Raw genomic sequence first — 25492 nt, 5'->3', positions numbered from 1 at the left:
TTATGTGTAACTGGGTGTTTTCATCTGTGAGTGCGTAAAGGCATTTGTAAGCACTTTAAGGACTCAAATCCTTTAGATAGTAAGTCATTAAAGTGATTTAAATATATTCATCTAAATATATTGAGCTGATGGAGGTAGATCTGAATCAGGTCAAATTAATGATTTCGAAATTGTAGCTAAAATGATGTTTATTTGAAATTAATTAAGCCTTATTTATAAAAGAAATTAAAACCCTTTACAATTATAGGTGTAAGTATAAGAATGAAATACCTTTCTTTAAATTATTCCTGTATTTTTTCACTTCAATGGTTAATTGTTATTACGGCTAATTTCCATTAAATCGATAAGCAATCATCGAAATGGATTCGCTCGACACCTCTATAAATATTGAGAGTGTCAGCCACTTGATGCTAATGTAAATTCGACTCTTCTAAGTCATGTAACCCATGCCTCAATAATTCACTTGACCACCTCAACGAGCACTTGATTGGCCCCACTTTGAGTGGGTTGTGGCACGACCTTGGCAGTGTAAAACAAATCTCCCAACCTCCCACTCAGAACAACATTGGCAACAATAATAGAAGCAAGCTGCCGAGAAAACGGCATCGAGTTCCCTTTTCCCGAGCCACTTTCTCCTCCTTTTTCAAGCCACTTTCTCTTCTATATGTTTCTTTTAAGTGCCCCTTATAGTTGATTTCTGTTGCTGTTGTTGCCGACTTTCTGTTTACCCAGGCACACAGCAAAAAGAAAGCGTCCAAAGAAAAACACTTTTAGCACGCACTGAGGGGAAAACCAATAGAAGCAAGGACATGCACATCGACAGGAAGAGCTCATCCACTTCCCTTTTCTACACCTGACTTGAAGATAAAAAAGAATAGGACACGAATGCAGATTTGTTGTGTGGAAACTCATACACTCACAAATAAAAAGAAAATTCCCTTGTTTCTGTTTTAGTATAAATCGAATCTGTAATGAAAATCACTATTTTAAAACTTTTTGTTATACATTTATAGATTTTATATTGAAAATATAAGCCCTTTCCTCCGTGTTTTCCCTACACTAGATTGGCATTAGCTTTCACCACTTGAAACTGCTGCACAATCAGTCTAATCTGGCACCATTTTTTTGTTCACTCGGAACTCTGCTGAATAATGGAAGTTCCCTCAAAATCCATATCCTTTTTGGCTCCCATTAATCCCCCATGACAACTCGTAAAATTTTAAAGCATATTTACGGGCGGCTGCTCATTATTTTGATGCGCTTTGGCGAATACATACATACACGGCTAAAAAGGATGAGTGGGGGATAAAGTTGGGGAGGGGCTATTATAGAGGGTGGGGAGTGCGGAATAACATGAAAACTGGAACTGAAACTGGGACTGTGATGCATATATGCATATTAAACAGACCGCTTTTATTCGCCGGCACATTCTGACATCAAATTTGATTGTCTGCACAGTGCTCCTCCCTATTCTAAATCCCACAACCCCCTACCCCCTACCCTCTACCCCATACAGCCGATATCCCATCGTGAATGCATATGCATGAAACGGCATTATTTCGATGCTGCAAACAATAGACCAAAAGATCCAAATCTCTGTTGCTCCTGCTCCTGCTCTTGGTCCTGTTTCTGGTGTTGCTTTTGCTCCTGCTCCCGCTGCAAATGGGACAACACAACGCGTCATCTTCCCATTGTTCGTGCACGGGGAGAAAGTCGTCCATATATTGGGAATATAATCTCGAAAGGGTATCGAAAAACTTTAAAAAAAGATGGATTTTGTATTTGAAAATGAGATTGTATGCCCCTTTTTAAGATAAAATATTTCGATTAGAAAAGGGTGCTACAGGAATTACCAAATTTTAAATAATTTTAAAAGTGTAAGAAAGTACCCAACCAAATATTTAGAGTCTAGAAGTTCAATGAACTTATTATATAAAACTACCTTCGAGGCATACCATTAGACACATTCTTGAGTAATTTCAAAAACGAAGTGATTCCTGTGCCCCGCTCATATCATCAGTTTTTACTGAATTTTCAGTCTTGTAAAAATGTAATAATGTGTAATATATAAATATGAATTCATAGAATCTTGAAGAATCGGGTTGACAAATCAACCTTATAAAAGTGTTTACAGGAAAGTTCGATTACAGAGGTCTTTAAGATTAATAAATCTTATGTTATCCACTGTCATAAAAAGCCCACTCTTAATTCTATGGTAAAGTTCTATAACATGTAAATAAAAAAATCTTTAAAAAAACGAATATACTACTGGTTTTTTGTTTATTAGTAGCTATTGCCAGTGCATGAAACCCACTGGGTGGTCACATTCTTCCACCCACTTCCCACCCACCAAGACACAACAGGATGCTGCGAGGGGGGCGGGGGAGCTAAGAGTGGGGGAGGATTTAGACACAATTCATGCGGCTGCATTTGCCTAAGCGCCAAATATTAATGACGCTGCGACGACGATGACGAGGTCTGAAATATCATCAGCAGCGCCGGGTGTTGATTTTAATGAGAGAATGGAACTGAGGGACACTGGGAGGGGATGAGGGGCAGATCTAGACGGGGGACGGGGGACGGGGGACGGGGGACGGGGGACACTTCGCTTATCAACGCCATCAATTCTTCCTGCTAGTCCTCAAAATTAGGGGTGTTTATTATTTTTGATTGCCGGCACGCGGCCAAGGAACAGCACACAAAACAATAAAAAGAAAGCGGAAAACAGGAGACAAATAGCCCGCAGAAGGGCTAAAAAGTCCCATTGTTTGAGCCTTAAATTGATAGCGCGTGTGCAAATTTCTGGCCCTTGTTCCGTCACTTCTTTTCTGTTTGCTTATTGCCTAATGACTCATTTCTTGTCTCGTCGGTGGCCCTTTCTTGTATTTCTGCCTTTCGAGCTTTTTGTTTCGCTCAGGGAATACCCCTTTTTAGAAAGCCAATAGGTTGGGTGTGAAACGCCAAACAGACACGCTGCACAAATTTATTCGGCACCCTGAAGTTTCCGCTTACGGGAATAACTTCTTCAGAAAGAGAAAAGTGAAGTGAGAGCTAGCACACACAGAAAAAATTATTGAAGCATATCTTATTTAGTAGTTGTTGAATAAAAAAGGGAAATAATCAATTTTTTTAATATTTAGTTATTATTTAATATTTAAAAGGTAATATCAAACAAACTTTACCTACATATTTCTGATATATTTTTTTCAGAGAAACAAAAACCCCGCACATGTTTTAGTCTCAACTTAAACAACTTTAAACTTTTTTGGCATCGTCCTCAGGATCCACGGTAGAGCATAAATTACGGACTTCCAATGTTTGACGACATTTTGATTTCTATGGTCCATAAAAATAGAATTACCCTTTTTAAAATATGTACTTATTGCACCACAAAATTTTAAGAAAACGTAGTACCCAGCTGGAACTTGTCGTAAGTTTTAAAAATGTATCCATTTTATGGTCAAACAACTCTATATAGTATTCATAGAACCTGAAGGTGACAGAAAATTAGTTTGCATGGCACTTTTACTCACAAGGACTAAACTATTTTACTGTGTGTTGTTAGGTTACACACATGTAAAATTTACTATTACAAAGAAAAAAATATTAAAGGCTATAACACAACATTTTAGAATTTCACCGAACTTTTGTATAGTATTTATGAACTAGTTATAGACGCAAATAGTGTTTGTAAAGTCGAAACCTCATCTGCAAGTCTTTCTCAGGTTTTTAATTTAAAATGAATTATAAAACTAAAGAATCAAAAATAAAATGTGGTATTAGGGCTTAAAAAAACCACTATATGAGTGTTATGTGTTATGTATAATATTTTACCGTGCAGTGATGATCTGGCCAAAAGGCACGTTCTGCTTCCTGTTTTGAGTGCCACGAAAGGCGAGGGTGGAGTTGAGTTGCAGTCGAAGGTGGAAGTGCAAGTGGTCTGCAGTGGAGTCCTCCCACTCGAGGACGCGTTCACGGGCGCTTGCACTCGCAATTAGCGCAAATCAGGCGAATTCAGATGGTCCTCGGGGCTCTCAATTTGCCGCTTAACTTGCAATTGAATGACACATGCTCACAAGCTGAGCCAATGGAGTAACGAGTGGAGCAACTTGGATGAAAATGGGAAAGTCATAAAAACAAAACAATAAGTCGAGAGATTTGAAGGGCTTATACTTTACGCTTCGTCTGAAAAAAAGTTTAAGGATGAAAGAAATAAATAAAAGCGTATTCTTGTTTATATTGAAAGCCTGTTAAAAATGTAATGTAAAAGGCATTCGCTTTTAACAATTCAAAACTAGATTAGGAATTAAACATAAGCTTAATGATAAAACTTCTATTACTAGTAAATTAATAGTTCGATTTGGGAGATTTTCTAAGCTTGAATTGAATTTGTTGTATTTAAAAGACTTTGTTGAACAAATTGAAGTTTCTTACGTAATGAAATAACGTTAAGTAAAATAACGTAAAGTAAAGTAACGTAAGTTTTTAAAATACATTTTGATTTTAGTTTGGTATTGTTCATTTTACTAGAACTATAATTTACGAAAACAATTTTATTTAGAAATAAAAAATATATATACAAATGTACCATACATATATATCTAATTTTAAATCGTTTTTCATTAACGCGATATTTGACTTGCAATTCATCTCTTTTGCTGTTGTTACCTCTTTTAAGACCTGGTCCACTTCTGGAGTCGTAATGCTTTGTACTACTATTGAAGCATTACTCTTTTTCATTGTTGGTTTACTTCTTTCACGGCTTCTGCTCCTTCTGTTGCCTTAAGTTGTTGGTGTAGTTGCTGCTGTTAAGCATTCTTATCGCCGTTGGTAGCATTTCCGTTCCCTCTTACTCGTGCATTTTTCATTTCCGCCTCTGCGTCGCGGCATTTCCCTTCATTTTTCACACATTCCGTATCCCCCCTCCAGCCCCTTCCCCGCTCTACTTGCCATATATATTTCGCATTTATATTATTTTGTAATGTTTATTTCACTTTGAGAACCCTCTCAGGAAATCCTCACCCACGCCCCTGTTTCACTTTTCCTGGATTTGACACTTTCGGTTAAGCCTTTAAGGAATTGAATCCCTGGCTAGGGGATTTTCTCGGAATGGAACTTGCAGATTAAAGTGCTAGGATGTGCAGCCACTTGACAAAGTGTCCATCATTATTGTTTTGCGTAAAAAAAAGAATTTTAAATATTCAGCTTACAAATATGTTTCTGTGAAAAAATCTTAAAAGTTTAACCAATATTAACTCAAAAAAATATTTAACTATCTCTTAAACTTTTTAAAAAATCTATGGTAAACATAACTTAGGGACATTGGAATTATGAGTTTTAAAAATTAGTATAAGGCTTATAAGGGAACATCTTCCGTTTTGAAAATATCCTACCTTTTTTTTTAGAAAAAACTTTAAGGCTAAAGTGCCTGAATGTATACCCACACCCTAAGTTTTCTCCACAGCCTGTCCATTATGATGGTTGTCGTGTGGAAAATATTGTCTGGTCGACAATTTTAGCGAACATTGTTGTTGGGCGCTATTTCGCAGACCGCAGACAACGACGGACTAAATTGGGAATGGGAATGAAAATGATGCCCATTGTCATTAGAGGAGGCCTTCGCCGCCAGAAATCTCTGGCTCTGGCTACGGCAATGGCTATTTCCAGAAGTTTACTATGGCAGCCAAAAAGGCAATTCCAGAAATTACTATTTGCATTATTTTCACGACAATGCCATGGCCAATTCATGGCAAATAGAACGGAAGCGGATACGAGCGGAGAAAACTGCGAGGAAATCAGGGGAAAGCAGATGGAACCAGCTGCTACAATTGACGGCATCTGGGGAAAGATGAAAATTGATTTTAATGCCAGAAATTATGTTATTTGCGCATGTTATGGACATGCAGGAAATGCGAGGGCAAAGGCCCGCGCACAGTTACATCAGTAAAAAAAAAAGGAAAATAAAGGAAAAACTGAAACGGAAACGCAAAGAACTCCGAGCAGTACTTTGCCATAAGCTGAATTTCCCTTGCCCTCCATTTCACACACCCATAATTATTATGATTATGAACTCGACTAAATTACAAACGACTTACGTGTGAATGCGTTGAGCCCTCATCTCATCATCTCGCCGGGGACTGGGACTTCGGAACTGGGATCCTTGGATTTGAAGTTGGAGTTGGAGTGCGACAATCATTGACTGGCAGATAGCGGAAATTGCCAACTCGAATTTATCGATTGTTAATGGCCATTTGATAAATCGAGTAGATTAGCCAGCCTGTGGAGTACCAAAGCATGCTTTTGGTTAATAACTTGATAACTTTTTGATAAACAACGATAATCTATATTTAGCATAGCATATCTTTAAGAGTTTAATATTCTTGAGTAATTTAAAAACACAAGCAAATAAAACATTAAAATTATGAAACCTATGCAAACAAACTTCCAATCAAGCTTATAAATAAGAAACTTAAGTTGGACTTTTCAAATAAAATATAAATATTAGTACTGGTAATAAACGATGACTTATTACCATTTTTTTACGTTGTGTATTTATTTTTGAGAAGTATTAATATTTTCAATTTGCTGATTCACGCGGAAAAACAAAAAAAATTATAAAATTTTTAATAAAAATGTGTGTCTGAAAATGCCTGAAAAAAGCTTACGATTTGATTGTATCAAAAGTATAATACCAATAAAAATATAAATTACTTATTAAGTTTTTTCGTTAACGAAAATGTAAGGATCGAAAATTTAAGAAAAATCAACAATTTGTATAGCAAATTTCCTGCATTTAAAAGTTTAATCTAACATGTAAAAGCTAATAGAGCTACTCATCCCCCGCAGCATATCGCTTACTGGCTTTGTCAACAATTTATTTGGCCAATTCCCTGGCCAAACAATTCTCAAGTTGATGCAATTAAGGGAAATGCATAAAAAAAGCAAAGTGAGAGCGAAAGAATCGCAGGACGAAGGCGACGCGCCAATAAGCCGGGCTAAGAACCAACTTTTGCTGGCCGCATCATAAAAGCGGCGGTCGCAATCTGCTGCGTCTTCAGTTCTGCGGTACCACCCACGGAACCGCCCAAAAACCACCCACCGAGCCCCCCCCTGGAGCCACCCACAATTCCCATCCCAATCCGTGCGGAAGAACTTTGCAACTTGCGACGTCAAATTGCATTGGACTCTCTGTTTAATTTGTGTGATTTATTTGTTCAGCCTGCTGGCCAAGTTTTTGGCTTTTGGTTTCGGTTCGCTTTTTTGCCTTTTACTTATCTGGCCGACTGACGATGACTTTTGATTTCTTGGCGGAGGATGAGGAATGGAGATGGGGAATTGGAGAAGCTCTATGCGCTTTCCTGATTCCGGGCCATAAATCAAAATAAAACTTTGTCACTTGAGCTTTTGACTTGCTAAACTTGTGGTTCTTAAACGCTTGTCCCCTGCCCCCTTCCCTCCCTCTCTAATCGATTTCAAGTTTATGTTGCCGAAACAATAACAATAAAAATTGACAATGCCGAGGCGACGGCGGCTCATAAAATTTTATTACAAAAGGAAACGAACGCCATTGACATACGTAAACTGATTCGCACCACTTCCCAGGGGAATCCCCAAACTCCGGGCTCCAAGCGTCGACTACGAATGCCAAATGCGAAATCAATGTCGTGGTTCCTTTGATTCCCCCTCGGCCCCCTCCGTCCCAGTGCCCCATTTCACCCTCCATTCACAACATTCAGTATTCCCCGTGCCGCAGCTCCTGCTCCATTTATTCTATTTGCATGTTGCATTGATATACCCTGACGGCGAAAGAGTATGTTGCCGGCTTTACACGCTTGAGAACCTTGCCAGTAAGTAAAAAAATAATATGGAAATACCATAATGGGTAATAAATAAATAAGTTAACCATTATTTCCTATATGTATGTCATAGTATAATTAAAGTCAATAGGTTTTCACAGCACATTTATGTTTAATAATTATATTATATGTAGGCTTTTCCAGGAGATAGTCAATCAAGCCCCTTAATTTGCTTGTAAGGTTAAGAAGAATAGAGAATACATATACTTTAATTTAATATACTTTTTAACCTTTTTAAAAACTACAAACTTTTTTTTACTTTGTACAGAAAAGTCTAAAAATTTTGGGAAAGGCAAAATCTTTTTTTTTGTGTTCACGTAAAATTTTAAGATTCAAGAAAAAAGTTACTAAGTTACAATTTAAAATTTAATTTTCAGAGTATCCAAACTTCGGTTTCTTCTTGCTAACTATAAGTGAATTTGCGTTGTTTTGTTTCATTTGATGTTGTTGTTGGCGCACATGATTTGCCTTTCACCCGGGCAGAGAGCGCGCCCTCGGCCCACCTCCACTCCACCGCCCATCGCATCCTTTGCGCCCCCACAGCCTAGAAACCCCCCCCACCCCCACCCCCACCCGCACCCGCTCAAGCCGCAGGGCACATTGCTCCAAAAATGTCAAAGTGCCGCCGCTGACACCGCTGGGCCTTTGTGGCGAGAGACGCGGGCGAGGGGGTGGTGCTGGGGCCGGCCGAAGGTGGGCGGTGGGTGGTGGGTGGAGGCCATGACAAGGGCGCGAGGATGTTTAACATGTGCGCGAAGGAGCAGGAGAGCTGTATGTGTGTGACACCCGCGAGAAATGCCTCGCATATTCCTTTTTTTTTGACCCACTTTGCTTTGTCATCAGCCATGTGGCTCCTGTCGCAGCTCCGTCTGCTGTCTCCCATCTCCCATCTCCCGTATTCCATCTCCCATCTCCGAACCGTGTCCTGTGTCCTGTGTCCTGTCTCCAGTCTCGCATCCCTGTTCCCACACTCCTGGCATGTGTCACTCGGCAAGCGTTTAAATTGGGCTTCTTCCCTGCCCACAGACTACATATGTGTACTGCCACCCACTATACTTCTGTATATATGCCAGTATGTCGGGTTCGCCCTGTTTTGTCGGTCGCCTTTGTGCCATATTTTCACAAATTGAATTGGCCATGTCAGAAATGAAAGGATGCAGCTATGAAAATTTCTGCATTCAAATTTTTCAACCAAAATTATTTTAGCAAAAGTTTGCCGCATATGGATCAAAAGCAGGAGGTCAGGATCTACAGTAGAACTTTGATGGCCGAACTTTTAATAATATCTTTCTAATAAAAAATATATTTAAATTTAATGTCCTTTGACATTTTCTTTCCTTGATGTCATTATCGTCTTATCATTTATTCAATAGATGTTTTCAAAACCAAAATATGGTCTTATTATACATTCCTCCAATAATTTAACCAAGTTTTTGAAGACCTTACTTTTTATTAGCAAAAGAAATTCCCAACTGAAGAAGGTTCACTGTATTTTTTTTGAGATGTCCAGTCCCCGATATTCACCCCTCATCGTGGACCGCATCTCCACCGTAATAAAGTTATCATGCATTCGGAGCAAGGCGAACCAGACTAGACGGAACCACTTCCCCATCTCATACATATTAGTGTGTTTGTGGGACAGACCACTTCTGGAATGGAGTGGGCTAAAATCTGACGTCGCCCCAACAACCCGACACATGGCACTTGAGCAAATTTGCATAATAGAAATTAAAATGGATTTTAACATTTCTGTTTTAGATTATGTTCGGTGGCTGCATGAAGATGGTCAGAGGGTCAGAAAAACCAGCTGCGAAAACCTTGAAAACAGATTGTTATTTTTGCTTGTGGTATGCGAGAATGCTTATGAGGAATTCAGCAGTTATCCATAAAGCCAACATGGAGCAAATAAGAAACTTAGGAAAAGCACCGAGAATGCCACAAGCACAAACACTATATTCCGGAAATTTGGATGATTTGGTATGTTGATATTAAATTAAAGTTTATACAAACTTAATTAGTGAACTTTTTATCTAAAAATAAGTTTTATCTGAGATTAATAGTGATAACAAGACTGTTTGGCGAATGGCTTAGTATAAAAGTCAAATTATATAAAATAGAATTAAGAATAAATATTAACAACTCCATTGGCATAATTATAAATTAAATTATTATTGAACCACATTTATTTTTAAATTTTTATAATTTAAGCTTTTTGTTATTTAAAACAGTTTTCTTTTATTAAAGTTAGATTTACAGTAGCCTCAGAAAACTATTAGGGTGAGCTTTAAATTATAATTTAAGGATTTAAGCAATTTACAAATAAATTTCCTAAAACGTTAAAAACATTAAATAATATTAAATTTAAATGATAGGTTATGACCACAATATCTGCAATCATTTGAAAATCACTTACCGCATAAACTGGCCATTATTCAAAAACTTAAGACTTGGCGGTCTTTAAACGTTTTTCAGTTCAACCTCGCCATAAGTACGGCTCCTCCGGTGGTGACCTACTGCTCGAACCTGCTCCACTACTCCACTCCTCACGGAATTGGGTCTCATTTGCGTAGGCCAGTACCAGTACCAGTACCAGAAAACTTTCCTCGCAGCCATCGTAGATCCCAGATGGTTTGCCCCACTTTCGCTGGCGTGCCGAAGCATAAAATGGCGTTAAAGCAACTTTTAAATAATGCAAAAGGACACACACAGAAATTCCTGCTTAAATGCTTTGATTTGGATTCGCATCCGAGCAAGGAAGCCAAAATTGCTTGCTTGCCCGTAAAATGCTGCAGCCAATGCCACCGCATGAGGGGGAGGGGTTGGGGGTTGGGGGTCTAATGGGGGAGGGGGTCAAAGGCTACAGGGGGTGGACGCTGCTCACTGGCAAACATATTTGCTTAAACTTTAACATGTTGTCCTTTAGCATTTTTAGCAATATTTGCTGCTGCAGTTCTTGGCCTTGCAACATTTTCTGGCCAAATATTTTCAGCGCCTGGACACAAGCCAGCAAAAATGAGCAAGAAGCAAAATGAGAGCGGAAGGGGTAAAAAAATATGTGGAATAAATAAGCTCTTAAATTGTTTTGTCATATGTGTGGCTAAGGAGGGTTTTGTGGCGTTGAAAACCACTTTTAAAATAGTTTACCAACCGATTTATAAAGTCAGTTACTTACAGAAAAAATTGAGCTCTAAATTTCATTGTTTTTGCACCTAAACAGTGCAACAACATTTTAAAAGTGAAAAAAACATTTAATAAACTTTAAGTAGATTTACTTTACTTTAATCCGTATGAAAACGTTTTACTTCATACAATTTTTCGACACTGTTTTTGCACCAAACACTTTTGTTTGTTTTCTCTGTGCAAGTAAGTTCAAAAATTAATTCTGACGAGACAAAGTTTTAATGTTTTTATGAGTTAAAAGTTACGTTGCCCAAAAAATAAGTGAACATTTTCTGTTTATCATAAGCTTGCAAGCACATAGTTCCTTATTCTCTTAATTTAAATAAGTTATAAAAAATTGATAAGGTATAATAATATACATTTGAATCACTTTATTAATTTAATATTTTTAAGCTATACAAAAAATTTAAAAATTCTAAAGATTACATTATTTTATTTAATTTGATGTCAAGAGGTATGAACTTAAATCGGTTCAGAACTTATTTTTCCTCTTCACAGGACTGAGTATGTGGAAAAAGTTGAGGAAGTCCTTCTCCTACAAAGCCAGCTTTTTGCCCTTTTTGCAACCATTTTGAGCCGCTTATTGAGCAATGTTGCTGTCGTTGCTCCGGACTTTGCCGCTGTGCCCCTTGATGTTGCTGCTGCGAAATTGCCGGACATGTGGCACTGCCGCTTGTTGGGGACTCAGCCACTCAAGGAGCTTATGCATGCGATGGCTTATCCTTTATTGAATCGATCTCTTGCTTTCTGCTCCTTTTCACCAGTCCATTATTACAGCTGGATGGACCGCAGCGGCAGCTGGAAAGTGTGTTTAACCTTGAACTTCAAAGGCCTGGCCCGAACTGTGACCTCAGCCTTCTTTGGCCACATTTTTCTGTGTTTTCACTCGCTTTTCACAGGCAATTTCAGGCCGTAAATTAGTTTTATGTTGCTCGATTTTGCTTTTATTAAATTACCTTTTTCATGATTACTTGCAAACTTCATTTGGAAAAATGCCTGCCGACGGAAATAGCCAACGAGGTCGAGGCTGTCCCGCAATAATTTGCGCCATTTTGTAATTTCAGTTGGCTCCTTGGTCCTTGGTCCTTGGTGATACTCCTTCGTCGCTTCTGCTTCCGCTGTTTTGGGTCGAAGACCTAATAAAGTTCCCGCAAAAACCATCGAGACTCCAACTTTCCCGCTCTCCGCGAAATCCGTGGCCCTACAGGTTAATTATCTTTGGTGTAATTTAGTGGCCTGGCTGCCGAAAAAGGCTTTCCATTTTAATTTATTTGACCAGTAAAAGGATTAGATTAGATTCCCTGATAAATGGCCTTCAACTTGCTAGTTAAAAGCAAAACTGTTCGCTCAATTCGGGCCGCTAATTGGGTTTGTTCAAGCTTCAGAAAATCCCCGATCCATTTGCAAAAATACAAAGTTGCTAAGGACCTGATTAACATATTTTTGGCTGGTAAATTTTAAGGCTTAAGGTAGCAAATTCGGGTTTGTGTGAAATTGTCAAATGCCTAGTTAAAAGAGGAAATAAATTAAGAAAATGAATCAAGTTTTTATCAGTAGACTAAAGTTATAAAATTTTCTATTAAAACGATAAAAATATTAGAAGTGTTATTATAAAGCCGGTACAAACAGCTTTAGAAAGATAAAGAAAATTAACTAGTGCATAATTTTCCACGCAATAACAACTTTTAATTAGGATTCTTGAAGATAACAAGCACCATAATAAAGTTTGGCAATAAAAACGTTGTCTTCTAAAAATTCTTTGCTGTTGCAATATTGTTATCAATATGTGATATTACATTGCTGCCCTCACTTACCTTTTACCAAAGTTTGCCGTCATTGACTATCTTTCGGGTGAGATTGGAGTCAATGACTAAAAGTTGGGTAACGAAAAATGAATAGCTCGGTAATGAAATAAATGGAGTCAGTGAAAACCGTGCATCAAATGGTTATACTTTAGTTTATCACATACAACTAAATCAACTGATAGCCAAGTTAAAGAAAATTTCACTTTCTCCATAAATAATAAGATTCGATGTAACAAAACCGGTTTTCATAAATACCCGTTCAATGTAAATTTAAAAGGGTATGTTGTATTCTGGCCAAGTATGTAACAGAAAGAAAAGTCTTTCAGGGAACTCTTCCAATCAAAATTGGATTGAATTTATTACTTTTAACCAGTTTGTAAGCTTATATGATGATCTTATGATCTTCAACCATTAGCTTAGAAAGACAAGTCGATATATACCAGTCAGTTTTGAAGATGTCAGTAATTATAATAGTTCAAGACTTTAATCGCAAAAAGTAATTACATTGGTAAATGCCACCCACTTTGTAAAAGTAGAAAATTGTGTGTTGGAAGGACTAAGATTGTATTTAAAAGCTATTTGTCTATAAATTGATCTACAAAATTTTGAAAATTTCCCATTTTTTATCAGGACGGGTATTTCATAGTCGGGAAACTTATTCTTTCTTTTTTCTCTCAATATGTATTATTTTTCATTGTGTAGCAAGATAGAATGTATTGTGTAAAAGATGTGTCGCAGACACTTCTCTATCTCCTCTTTTTATCGAAATAGGCCATCGGTAAGGTTACAAAAATTTACAGCGCGAGGCGGCCCTATAAAAACGAAATGCTGTTTTGTGTCAACCAACAGTAAGCTTTCATCTCTTCACCAAAAAACAACCTTATAAAATGTACCTTCTTGCCGTGTTTTTGCTTTTAGTTGGCACAAACGTTTGCCTGATTAATGGAAATCTAGGCGGAAGCCAAGAAGGAAACGATTATACATATGGGACACAAGCCACAACTGATACCCTAATTGCCAGTGAGACTGTTTCATCGAACAAAGTTATGCTGCAATCCACGACGAAAACCTATACGTTGACACAGGCAGGAACTGCAAAAACAATAACCTACATCAAAATTACGGATCTAAAGAGAAAGCGAGGTGCTACTGCCCAAATTACATCGGGAGGAGTGGGAGCCACGACGGTCACGATCAAATTTACTTCAGCCCGGGGATCTGGTATTAAGTCCCAAGTGGTAATATATGGATCTTAAAATATTTAAAACCCAATTGTTTTTTAATACAAAATGAAATAATGTTCATCAGGTTCACATTTATAAAATAAAGTATTTTAAAACCTTAAAGTTTACCAAACAATTTTTATTTAGAAATTGGTGATTGCGCACTATGCAGAAATGGTTGATTTTGTTCAAAAATAATTGGATCTACGTGGAGTTTAAACAAGTCTGTGAATTTTTTGTTTGCATTTAGTAGGAAAATTATGATTTTCCGGACTATCTACGTAAACTACTTCCAACCATATTTTAACCAAATAAGTTTCAATCGGTTGTATTTTTGGAAAACCTGACAGATTTTAAAAATCTTTATCTTGCCGGCCTGTTCATGCATTAGTAAAATTGAATTCAAGCGATTCAGAAGTAAATGTTATTAAGATAGGAGCGCATACACATATGTATGAATGGGTAGGGCTGTATAAATCAACTGCGGCACATCCATTCCTCCGAAATGCGAAATCCGACTGCTGACAAGTGTCACCGGGAGATGCTATGACAAAGTGTCAAAAGAATGTTTGACATCTGACTGCCTGTCCCCGTCTCTTTCGCACCGCTCGACCCGTCTCTTTCGCTCCGCTCGCCCCGTCTCTGTCGCACTGCCTGCGAGGGCAGCGTGTGTAGCCTGTGTAGCCTGTCCAAATGTACATTTCTCATATCTCCTCGGCGTTCTCCGATGCTGGCTCTTATTTTCCCTTTTTCTGCAGGGCTTTCATATTGCCGCTTTTTGTGCTGCTGCCGCTTTTTCTTATATTTATCCATATGTATTGCCTGGTTCCAATGGGATGCGGGATGCCCAGGTAGGGATACATACTCAGAGCGAGGGAATAAGGGATTGTGGGGAGGGGGGAGTCCTGGTTCTGACAGCCTCACACGTTTTTTCCGTCCCTCCGGCGATCCTTTTAGCACCTGCCCCAGTCCCTCGGTGTATAATTTCATCTGCCAACTGATTGAGTGTCGCAGTTTTACTTGTGTAAAAATAAAAAAAGATTTTTATCTAGAAATCGGCGATAGAAAGGGAATTTTTTAACGTGGAATAGCAAATGAGTCTCAGACAGAACTTGATGCATCGACAAGTTCAAAAGAAATCTTACGTCGAGGGCTCAGAAATGAAGTGCAGGAATGAAATTCTTTATTTATATTTTATTCGCTGCAATCTACACTGGTTTTAATTGAATTTAAATTTAAAAATACTTTAAATCATTTTCGCAACCTTAGTATGTCACTTAATATAATATGGATTGAATGAATGATTACTTTATAAATGCCTTTTGTAAAATGACTTCTATGTTTAAGTATGATTCTATTTTATTGAACATTTTAAAGTTGTATATACAATTGGGATATCAGTAAATCAAAAATCCTCATAAACTTTTCAGGACGAGGTCTGTGTCACTAAGTCAATGATTTCTTAACGTACACAAATAACGTGTTGGTTGTTGGCTCACTGTGTTCACAACAGTCGTTTTGCAGGTCTATGCAAACCGCAAATATCTGCACAAAGATGCCTTTGTTTTCATTTTGAGCAAACAAATTAAATCCATTAATTATAATTTTTGTGTTTTTTTTAAATAATATTTTTGTTCTTAGAAGAAAATAAAAAATATATTTTCGTCTAGAAATTGTTTGGGATTGGAACAACCCATCAATAATCATGAATTCAATTAAATCATAGTTTATCATTAACTTTCTATGCCTAAGCCACACATCCATAGATTGTTTAACATCTGCAAATAACTTGTTATATGGCAAATTATATAACAATTATATTTCGACAATTTAATGGTTATTCATATTGATACTCGATATTCTGGGAAGCGAGGTTGGATATCAAAATGTAAAATCTTGATATGTATTATTGGTTTTAAGCGAAAAAAATGAATAATTGTAGTTTTAGTCAGTATAGAAATAAGTTAAAAAATGAAAGCCCAAATATCCTTCTTTTAAAGACATTCTTTATCCTCTAATTGTCACTTATTTTAAGGATGCCTTTGCATGCATAATATTTAATTAGATCCCTAAAAAAAGGAAGTGGGCGGAGTTAGCGGGAAACGGAAATGGAAACTTAAACTTTATTAGAGTCTTGTTCGATCTTTAGCATTTTATTCCCCGAAATCACACTTGAAATAAAGTGCGGTAGGCAAAGGTCAACATCCAATCACCGCAACATCTACCTACGCGCAAGTGGGTCAGTGGAGTGTATAAGCCCGGAATCCACTGTCAAGAAGACCATTCCCCTTGAGCCCCAGCACCAGACTGAAGAGGTGCCCCAAGATATGGCCAAGTCTTGGCCCGATTGCCACCCAATTTGCCATTTTTGTGGCAGGTAAGTTAGAGTTAACAGCGAGAGAGAAGGAGCGTGAGCCTGATTTACTCTCACTTGTGGATCGCAAGCTAACAGCAGGAGAGAGCCACAGGATTACCCCTCACGCATGTGGAAGCCAATTTAACAGTATGACTTTAAAAAGGGATTCTGCTATTAGCCCAACTTGTTGACTGTCCGAATGAAAAGGTTGCAAATATTTGCCCAAAAATGATGTATGTTGTATCTCCTAACCAAGTTTATATGCAAATGAATATGACTTCTCTAAAATAGCAGACGTCAGCGGTTGACCATAAATATTTTCTGGAATAATATCTCTAAGGGACTTCAATGTTTGTCGAAATACATTCACCGGAAAAAAGGGACTGTTTGCACGGGCCTTGGGATTAGATTAACTACCCCAGGCCAAAGATTGGGGAAATGTCATTTCCCAAAAGGCCAGACTCCCACACAAAATTTATGAAAATAAATTTCTGCACAGAACCACTTGCATAATTAACTGAATTTGTTTGCTGGCCTAACCGCATTTGTGGATTGACTTTTCCGCTCGGGTTGAGGTGGCAATCCCGTATGTTTTTGCAACTAAAAATACCAAAAAAAGTAAACAAAGCAACCCAGTGAGGGAAAGTTGACAGATTTGGTAAAAAATATTACTACTGTTTTGGGCTCTCTATTTAAGCTGAATTGACTGTGACAAAAGGGTGAGAAATAGTGGTCATTTAGAGAGTTTCGACTTATCCCAAGCTTTTCCTAGCATGTCTGGAAAACAAGAGGGTGAACGGCCTTTGCCGGAAATAAATTCCTGCAAGGTCATCATCAAGAGATTGTTTGCCAGTTCCTACAAGAACATCGCTTGGGTCTTCTACGAACCACTGGATGCCCAGCTTTTGGGCCTCCACGATTACCATGAGATTGTTAAGGAACCAATGGATCTATCCACCGTGCGACACCGTGTTAATACGGGTTGTTATCAGACAGCCGCGGACTTTGCCAAGGATGTGAGGCTGATTTTCTACAACACCTATTTATACACGAATCCAGGTCACTTGTGCTACGAAATGGCCAAAAAGCTGCAGCTCGTCTTCGAGGAGATGTACGCCCAGGTTCAGCTTTACAATTGCCAGGGCAATAATCTGGATCCCGACGATGACAGCTCTTCAAACTCTTCAAGCTCTTCAGACTCTTCGGATGACAGCTCGGAAACTAGCTCGAATGAAGCTGAGGTGAGCAGTTCGGAGGTCGCCTCTTCGATTCAACAGGATCCTCCGGAGTGGACTCCGCCACAAATCTCGGGAAATTCGAGGGACGGCAATCCCTTTACCACCGAAGAGGATCTCGATCTGCACGCCAAGATCCAGCAACTGGATGGTGAGGTGCTGCTGCACGTGATCCACTTGGTCCAACGGATGGAGGGCGCCGAGTATGGTAACAAGGAGCTGGAGTTCGACGTCTGCCAACTGAAGGTGCACACCAAGCGCTCCATCCTCGATTACTTGGCCAGCAAGGGGTTCACGGGGAAAAGAGTGGCCCGCACCAAACCCAAATACAACTGATTCTTAAATCCGGAATTGTTTTATTTTTCTGATTAATCTTCCTTTTTGCCCAAAAGCCGCTCCTGTTCCTTCCTCTTTTCACGCATGGCGCGGTAATCACGATACTCGCCGCTCCACACCTTCGCCCGCATGATCTCCTGCGGATTGGAGGCTATGTAGGCGAAGAAGGTCCTGCGAGGAGGTCCTCCGGGCACCAAATAGTTTCCCATGGCATACCAGGCGGAGCTCATGGTCTCCAAGTAACGCGCGTTTAACAGGTCATGGTAGGTCTGCTTCACGTTGAAAGCCTGTGAAAAAAGGTGTTCTAATTACTCATATTTAGTTATCAATAGAGTTTTTATTGGTACAAAAATATCACAAGAACGTTCTTAGCTGTCTTTAAATGGAGTTCCAGAATATGAGAAATTGAAAGTTAAAGCTTAAAAAGTAGGTTTCTGTTATAAAAGGTTGTACTTTGTTATCTGTAAAAGTTTAATTATTCGGAAACACAAATTCGTTTTCATATTGTGATGTTAAGCTTTTGTACGAAATATCTTTACAAAATCAGTTTTTCACACAAATCGGTGAGAAAGTAGAGCTGCCAAACCTGAATAAGAAAATAGGAAAACTTTTCTTTATCAAGTTCGTTTAACCAAACGAAAAATATTTATAAAACAAATTTTTTCTGGTTATTAGCTTTCTGCCAAATAGACTAGCATTGTATTGAACAAATAAATGTTTTCGAAACAGCAAATTAACTTAATGTCGAAATGTACTTTTGCATTAAAATATCGGCCCTAAATAAAGAAGTATTTTATTTACCAAAAAATAAAACCGATTACTTGTGTTCATTGCTTTAAGGGGGTATAAATCGAAATTTTTTTTTTTGCTTTATCTTAAAGAACAACTTCTTGAGAATATTTCCCAAAATTTTCATAGAGATTTGAGCTGTAGAAAAAAAGTTACAGCGCTCCTAGCCGCGCGCCTCGTCCCCGCCCAAACCCAAACTTGAAACTTTAAACGCGAATATCTCGAAATGTTTTTATTTAAAAATGACTTTGCGGTGATATGGATAGGCGAAAAACTACTGAACCGATTTTCTTCAAATTTTTTTTTAAATGTTCGTAATGAATTTTATTAGTACTTGAACGATCGTTTTTTCATGTAAAAATTTTTATTTCGCCGAAATAAATAGTTTTGTAAGAATTTTTGCGTCCAAAAACGTCATTTTTTGCATAAAACGTTCCCGTATGCACAAAAAAAAATTTTTTTTTTAAAACGTTCGTTCAAGTACAGGATACTACTTTAAACTAATGAAATATTTTTATTTTTTCGGTATCAGTTGACCCATTCGTCCTGGGGAATTATCACCGCAAGGCTCTTTAAAATAAAGGCGTTTAAGGGAAACAGCCACACCTTATAAACTATTAAATATTTTTTGAAAAATTTTTGCATAAACATTGTCAACAATCTAAACTTTCAGAAAATATAATCATACATTTAATAAAAACAATAGTTACATACATAAAAAAATCCAAACTTTCCTATTTTTTTCGACAAAAAAGGTATATACCCCCTTAAATTGAGAAAAATATAATTTTAAATTTCAAAACCTACTTGTAGCTAGCGGTATAGCTTTTAGGTCTAGAGCTTACTAATATTTTTATAAATTTCCATTAAAAATTGCTCACCGTATTCTTGATCTGCTTGTAGTTGTCAAAGTTCTCCTCGGATCTGTGCAGACGATCGATGCCCATGAGATCGGGATCTGGGGGACTGCCCTGCAGCAAGTTGACCAGCTCGAATATTCTGTTTGACTCAGCAATGTTGTCCGCGAGCTCCTTTTGGCTGTAGGTCTTTCCGTACCTCCGCTTCACCCACTCCCTCAAAATGGGCAGCTTGTGGGCCTCCGGCAAACTGGCCAGGACGAAGCGAGGCTCGTTCCTGAGAGCACGGAGTCCGTCCTTGAGCAGCTTGTTCATCTGCTCGGCGTCGTCGGGATCGAACTTATCGGTGTCCTTGTAGACGAGCGCCCTTCGCGGAGTCAGTCTCTCCAAACGCTCCATCTCGGCCCGCTTTATGGTGGACTGCTTGTGCCAGATGGCATTGGCGCATCGCACCACCGCCTCCACGATCTCCGCCTTGTGGTCCACATGGCTGCGACGACTGTGGTTACTCGAACGGTCCAGGGTCTCCTTACTGTCGGAGACCAGATCCTGATCAAGCAGATCCAGTTCATCGAACAAATTAGTTGGCCCCTGGGCTTCACCCAACGCGTTCTTTTTCGTTTCGCCTCCTGGTGATCCATCTGGGGGAGCCTCCTCCTCAATGGTCATCTCCGCCATCAGGCAATCGAAATCACACTGCCCATAATCAACCTTCTCGTCGGATTTATCCAGTGCCTTCACCAGCGACTTGGTCACGATCTTCTTCAGGTCAAAGGGTCGCGGTTGACCGGATTGGAAGACCCGGGAGTACATGAACTGGTAGGGCTTGTTGGCCCGGGGTCCTCGAAAGAACTTCTTCTTGTATCGCTTGCTCGCGACTCGCATTTCACACTGATGACCCATCGCTGGGATCTTTCCTTTGGCCAGTAGAAATGATACTGCCGTTTTCTTTGGGGCCGGAGGGACCTCGCACTCCGAGGCACTAAGTATCGGCTTACACTTCTCCGATTGCTCATTAAAATCGATGCTATGCATACGGAAGCCACCGCTAAAAAGTTTTCGAGGTGGTGGTTTCCAGGGCGATACCTTTTTGGGCTCTTCTTTTGGAGGTTCTGGCGGCAATTCTACCGGTTTTTTATTTTTTCCCTTTTTATCCTTTTTATCCTTTTTGTTTTTTTTCTGTGAAAATAAAGTTTAGGTGTTTTCTTAACTAGAATTGAAAAGTGTTGGGAAAGGTTCTAATTTCTTGGACCTGTGTAGGGTACAGATGTTTTTAGTAATAAATACCTAGGTTATGTAATTATCAAATTTCACAAGTAAGTGGGTAATGTATAAAGTAAAAAAAGAGTAATATAAGTAGGTAAATCTATTGTTATTTTGTCATTCGGAGGTGAATATTTTTCTTAATTTTAAGTTTTAGTTGAATTATGGTATTTTTACACACTAATAAATATGTCTAAAACAAAAATTTAAGTGAATATGCGGCGGAAATAGCTTATCTTCAAGCTTTTGGTAATTTTTTCCTATTTTTTATTCATATACACATATAAGCAAATAATAAATACTTAACTTAATAATGTAAAGCAAAATCAAAAACCCAATTTAACAAAAATATTTTTGTAACTGAATACCAAGGTGTTTTTTTTTGTTTGAGGTAAGTAAAAGTTAATAAGTAAGGTAAAAAGTACCTAATTTTGTAATGTATGAGCCTAGATATAAGTATAAAGGTATATATATATATTATATATTATATTTTAAATAACCCTTCAAATCGATTTTGATTGGTAATGAAATATAATGAGAAGGTTGTTTTAAGCTCACCGGCTTGCCTCCTCCGCCCTCGAGCCTCTTTCCGCGATAGGTATCGATAGCCGCCGTGTGGGCCATTCCGCATTCCTCACCCACCAGAGCACGACCCACCTGGTCCTTTGGTTCTGGCCATGGTTGCGATACCAACATTTGCTGGCACAGCACGCAATCAAAGTTCTCAATGGTCAGCACTTTGGTCTGGTCGCAGTGCATCGCATTGCGATGGCGTGCCATGATTGTGTCTATGTCGTGCTCCAACTGGGCCAAAATCCTAGCCCGTCGTATTTTGCCATATGGCTCTGTGACGTCGAGCAGTTCCAGGCAGCGATCCCTCGCCTTCACCGTCAGCTCGTCCCTCAAAAGCTGCGCCTGCACCACTTGACCCTTGTGGATTAGACACATGTTCGCCTCGGGTTCCCGATTCTTCGGCCGCTCCTCATCCTCCTTACTTCCTTCTAATCCCCCCAACTTAAAATATCGCTCCAGGGTCTCGGAGAGGGTTTTCTTGATCAATCGCTGGCCGGGATTTAGTCGATACTGGGCATACCACGGCTCCTCCTCGTCTCTGCCATAATTAGGTGGTCCATTATTGGGCCAGAAATTAAAGGACACAACAAAATCAGGGAGCTTAGCGGTCAACCGCGAGGTTCTTTGCACGGGTTTCGGTTGGCTTTGGAAATAGGGTAATTTCTTGGAGGGTTTCTTTGGTGTACGTAACACTGGGACCGTTGGAGTCGGCGGTTGAGCCTGCATATCAGCCTTACTAAGCTGGGGCGGTGGGAGTATGGTGTCGAGAGCTCGTATTGTGGGCATCATATCAATCTTGGCTATGGCGTTCATCAGCAACTGCTCGTTGATACTGTATACACCATCCTTTTGGCAGGTCTTGTAGTAACCCTCCAGCACAAAGTACAGGAAGGCCAGAATATTGTTTCTGCTCAACTGCACCATCCGACTGATTTTTTTCCTGGATATCACCGGCTGGACGCCCAGGATTATCAGGGCCTTGTACATCTTTTCGCCTGTTCCCTGCTCGTAGTCATCACGGAGGGTTTCGGACATGGCGTACATCGCGGTCTCCTGATGGGTGGACACGCCCATATACCACTTGGCCAAGTCCAGCTTCTGGCTAAAATCATCCAACTTCTGCTGAAAACTCATGACGACTTAATCTGTTTCAAAATTTCGTACTCTAAGAATTTTATTTTTCAATGAAAAAATGCGTTGCTTAAATCAGAACATGGGTGATTAAAAACTAGTTATGGAGTGCTAAATTTAAAGCTAGGTTCAAGGGTACCTATGATTAAACAAGGAGAGAGATGTATTTCATTTGATTTTGAGAATTAAAGCTGGTCTTAACTACTTCTATAAATGCGAACTTAAAACCCTTTTTTTTATTAAAAAACATAATATAATATAAACTATTTAAGAACAAGGCCTTTTTTTGGAATTAAAGGATCTACTATTCGAAATATATTTATGTAAAATATTTACGTGTAAACTCTAAGCATGCCCTGAAATTAACAATTCCACCTAAACAAAAACCTTTTCGATGTTTCACCAAAAAAATTAGTGTGTTTGATGCTGGGCTAATCCCTAATAAGATTTGGTCCTCCTTTTAATTGTGGGTCTTGCTTAAATCTTGGGTAGCAGGATGCTGCGCTGTAGATCAATGAGTGAGCCGTGTCAATGTGTTCAATATCGTTATGGAATGCCGATGTCATACCAAGAACAATGCATGCCTGCAGTAAAATATCGCAACTTCGGTTATTTTCCGCAGAAGACAAGCCTGTCGTATAATTCAAGAGCACAGGCTGGGAGCTGTCCACGACCTTGCTGCCCAAATAGATCAGATCCTCAGGAAGTTATTCAGGATTTTGCCGCAAAAAATTCTCAGCAACTTCCCCAGGAATCTCCTCGAAATTGTAATTTTCAGCCTTCTCGAAACTACAACTTTGGGCAGCAAAGTCCTAGGCAAGTTCCCCAGGAAGCGCGTCAGCAATTTTCCCAGCAGTCTCCTCCACAATGTTTCCAGCAGTCTCCACCACAATTTTTCCAGCAATCTCCTCAACAATTTTCCCAGCAGTCTCCTCAACAAGCGCGACAGCAATTTCCCCAGGAATCTTGCCAGCCATTTCCACAGGGATCTTCACGAAAGTGTTACTTCCAGTTAACTTCTCAAAACTGTGGCCAGCAATCTCCTCAAAACTGTGGCCAGCAATCTCAAAACTGTTTCCAGCCAAATCCCCAAAACTGTTTTCAGAATAATTTCGAAGACGACAGGGGCAGGAATTTCCCGCAAAGGTGCTCCTGTTCTATAACCCATGAAATGGGCGTTCAAACGGATGAGATGGATTGTGAGGTCAAGAAGGACCAGACGCCAAAGCCTGAGGAACCTAAAAAGACCGAGGAGATCCCCGAGGAATCCAAGGATCTGGTGGAACCCGACATAATCGAGGTTACCGAGTTTACGACGAAGGAGATGGAGGTGAACCATCGCACTGGTGAAAAGGAAATTATACTCAGTGAGGTCCAATCCGTCACCCATTTCCCAATTGATGGCACGAAGGCCTTCACCGAGACTCAGACGCGGAGTAAGATCACACAGGTGTCGGGATCGGGAACAAACCTTAGGCAGGAAACCCAGAGCAAGAAGACCGTTCGAGCGAAAACCAAAAAGGAAGCTGTCATTCCTCACCGCGTCCTGCGCGAGTCAGAGTTGGAGCCAATAATGGAGTCTTTAAAGGAGCAATCCGGTAACAGATCAGCCAGTTCCGTGGCAGAGGAGCTGGTCTACCAGGAATATGAAGCATTTGAGAGTGACTTTAAGAATCCCAATGAACCGCAACTAACATCTTACCACTCTCCCATTTCCCAGTCACCAGTGGAACATATGAGCCGCTCGGAATCCGGAAAGGATATGTCTTTGGAAGACCGGACCAGCCACAGTAACAATTCCGTTGAACAGGACGATGAGAAAAGGTAGGGCTGCCAAAAACTTTACTGAATAATAATTCAGTGCTCCTTCTAAAGAGTAAGCAAAAGATTATATAAGAATTTTAAGGCTAACAAAATATTCATATTTTTAAAGATGTTATTTATTAAGAATGAAACTAGACAAAAGTGTTTCAGCCTTTTGTTTTCTTCTTTGGCTTGCACTAAACATTTTTAAAAATATTTTTAAAAACATTTGTATATAAAACATAGTAAATTCCAATTTATATTCAGAAGTTTACAATCTGCTTGGGCTATTTAATATGTATTATTATTATTGTTGTGTCTTTTGGATGTCTTACATAATCGAGTGTTCACTCTTTAGAGGGAGCACTGCATTTGATACATATCTTCTTTTTAGCAAGCCTTTTGTCCTGTTAAATAGTACCAATTCGGAGGTTAAATTGGTAGAGAAACCCACAGTGATAAAAGGAAAAAGAAGAAAAAAATCCTCCGAACTTAGCAATGTGAGCACCGTACATGTGAGGGTAACTAATAGAAAGGAGGCTTCTGTGATGCGCCCAAATGCCAGCAGAGACTCGCAGAGAAATTTGACATCGGTATTTCAGAGCAGAGTTGAGCAGATGATTGTAAAGAAACGAAAGGAGAAGAAACCAGAAGTGAAGAAACCAGAGGAGAAGAAACCAGAAGAAAAGAAACCAGAAGAGAAGACGCCAGAAGAGAAGAAACCGGAGCCAAAGGAACCAGAGAAAAGGATACCAGAGCAAAGGAAACCCGAGGAGAAACCAAAGAAAAAGAAACCACAGGAAAAGAAACCGAAGCGCAAGCTTTTCCAGCAAACGGAAATGAAGCATGGCTATCCCTCTGATGACTTGGTCTGCAGATATGCGAATCCTCCGAAGTGTCGACCCAACACCAGCTTCTTCAGATGCCCCCGTCCACCGTCCTCCTGCTGCAGACAATGCCCCTCCTCGCCCCCCAAACCCATACAATACGATCCCATCTACGGTTTTGGCAGCAAGGTCATAGCTTACTATCGCTGTTAGAACAGAAAATATCCATAGTTAACAAAAAATCATCAACAAATCAAT

The 25492-nt window shown here is 39.3% G+C and overlaps 4 protein-coding genes across 5 annotated transcripts; 3 read left to right on the top strand and 1 right to left on the bottom strand.

The window, feature by feature from the left end:
- Positions 1-13677: 13677 nt before the first annotated feature.
- On the top strand, positions 13678-14150 carry LOC108049565. Its single transcript, XM_017130783.2, has one exon. It carries the CDS (start codon positions 13729-13731, stop codon positions 14095-14097), a length of 369 nt encoding a protein of 122 aa, XP_016986272.2. The 5' UTR covers positions 13678-13728; the 3' UTR covers positions 14098-14150.
- Positions 14151-17070: 2920 nt separating this feature from the next.
- On the top strand, positions 17071-18006 carry LOC108049570 (bromodomain-containing protein 4). Its single transcript, XM_017130790.2, has 2 exons — positions 17071-17139; positions 17193-18006. Exon 2 carries the CDS (start codon positions 17194-17196, stop codon positions 17989-17991), a length of 798 nt encoding a protein of 265 aa, XP_016986279.1. The 5' UTR covers positions 17071-17139; position 17193; the 3' UTR covers positions 17992-18006.
- Positions 17992-22694, bottom strand: LOC108049569. The gene is made up of 3 exons (XM_017130789.2): positions 21459-22694; positions 19662-20816; positions 17992-18278 (listed from the first exon to the last, which is right to left on the bottom strand). Exons 1-3 carry the CDS (start codon positions 22605-22607, stop codon positions 18024-18026), a joined length of 2559 nt encoding a protein of 852 aa, XP_016986278.2. The 5' UTR covers positions 22608-22694; the 3' UTR covers positions 17992-18023.
- Positions 22695-22974: 280 nt separating this feature from the next.
- LOC108049563 (muscle M-line assembly protein unc-89) lies at positions 22975-25492 on the top strand. Of its 2 annotated transcripts, none has more exons than XM_044461355.1 (2): positions 22975-24428; positions 24826-25492. In XM_044461355.1, exons 1-2 carry the CDS (start codon positions 23101-23103, stop codon positions 25445-25447), a joined length of 1950 nt encoding a protein of 649 aa, XP_044317290.1. In that variant the 5' UTR covers positions 22975-23100; the 3' UTR covers positions 25448-25492. The 2 variants fall into 2 exon arrangements, with proteins under 2 accessions (XP_044317290.1, XP_044317289.1); XM_044461354.1 differs by having other exon boundaries at positions 24802-25490.

This window comes from Drosophila rhopaloa, unplaced genomic scaffold (assembly GCF_018152115.1).
Source record: "Drosophila rhopaloa isolate 14029-0021.01 unplaced genomic scaffold, ASM1815211v1 contig_115, whole genome shotgun sequence".
NCBI lineage: Eukaryota > Metazoa > Arthropoda > Insecta > Diptera > Drosophilidae > Drosophila > Drosophila rhopaloa.
The sequence above is the reverse complement of the archived record's forward strand: the minus strand, read 5'-3'. Positions and strand labels throughout refer to the sequence as shown.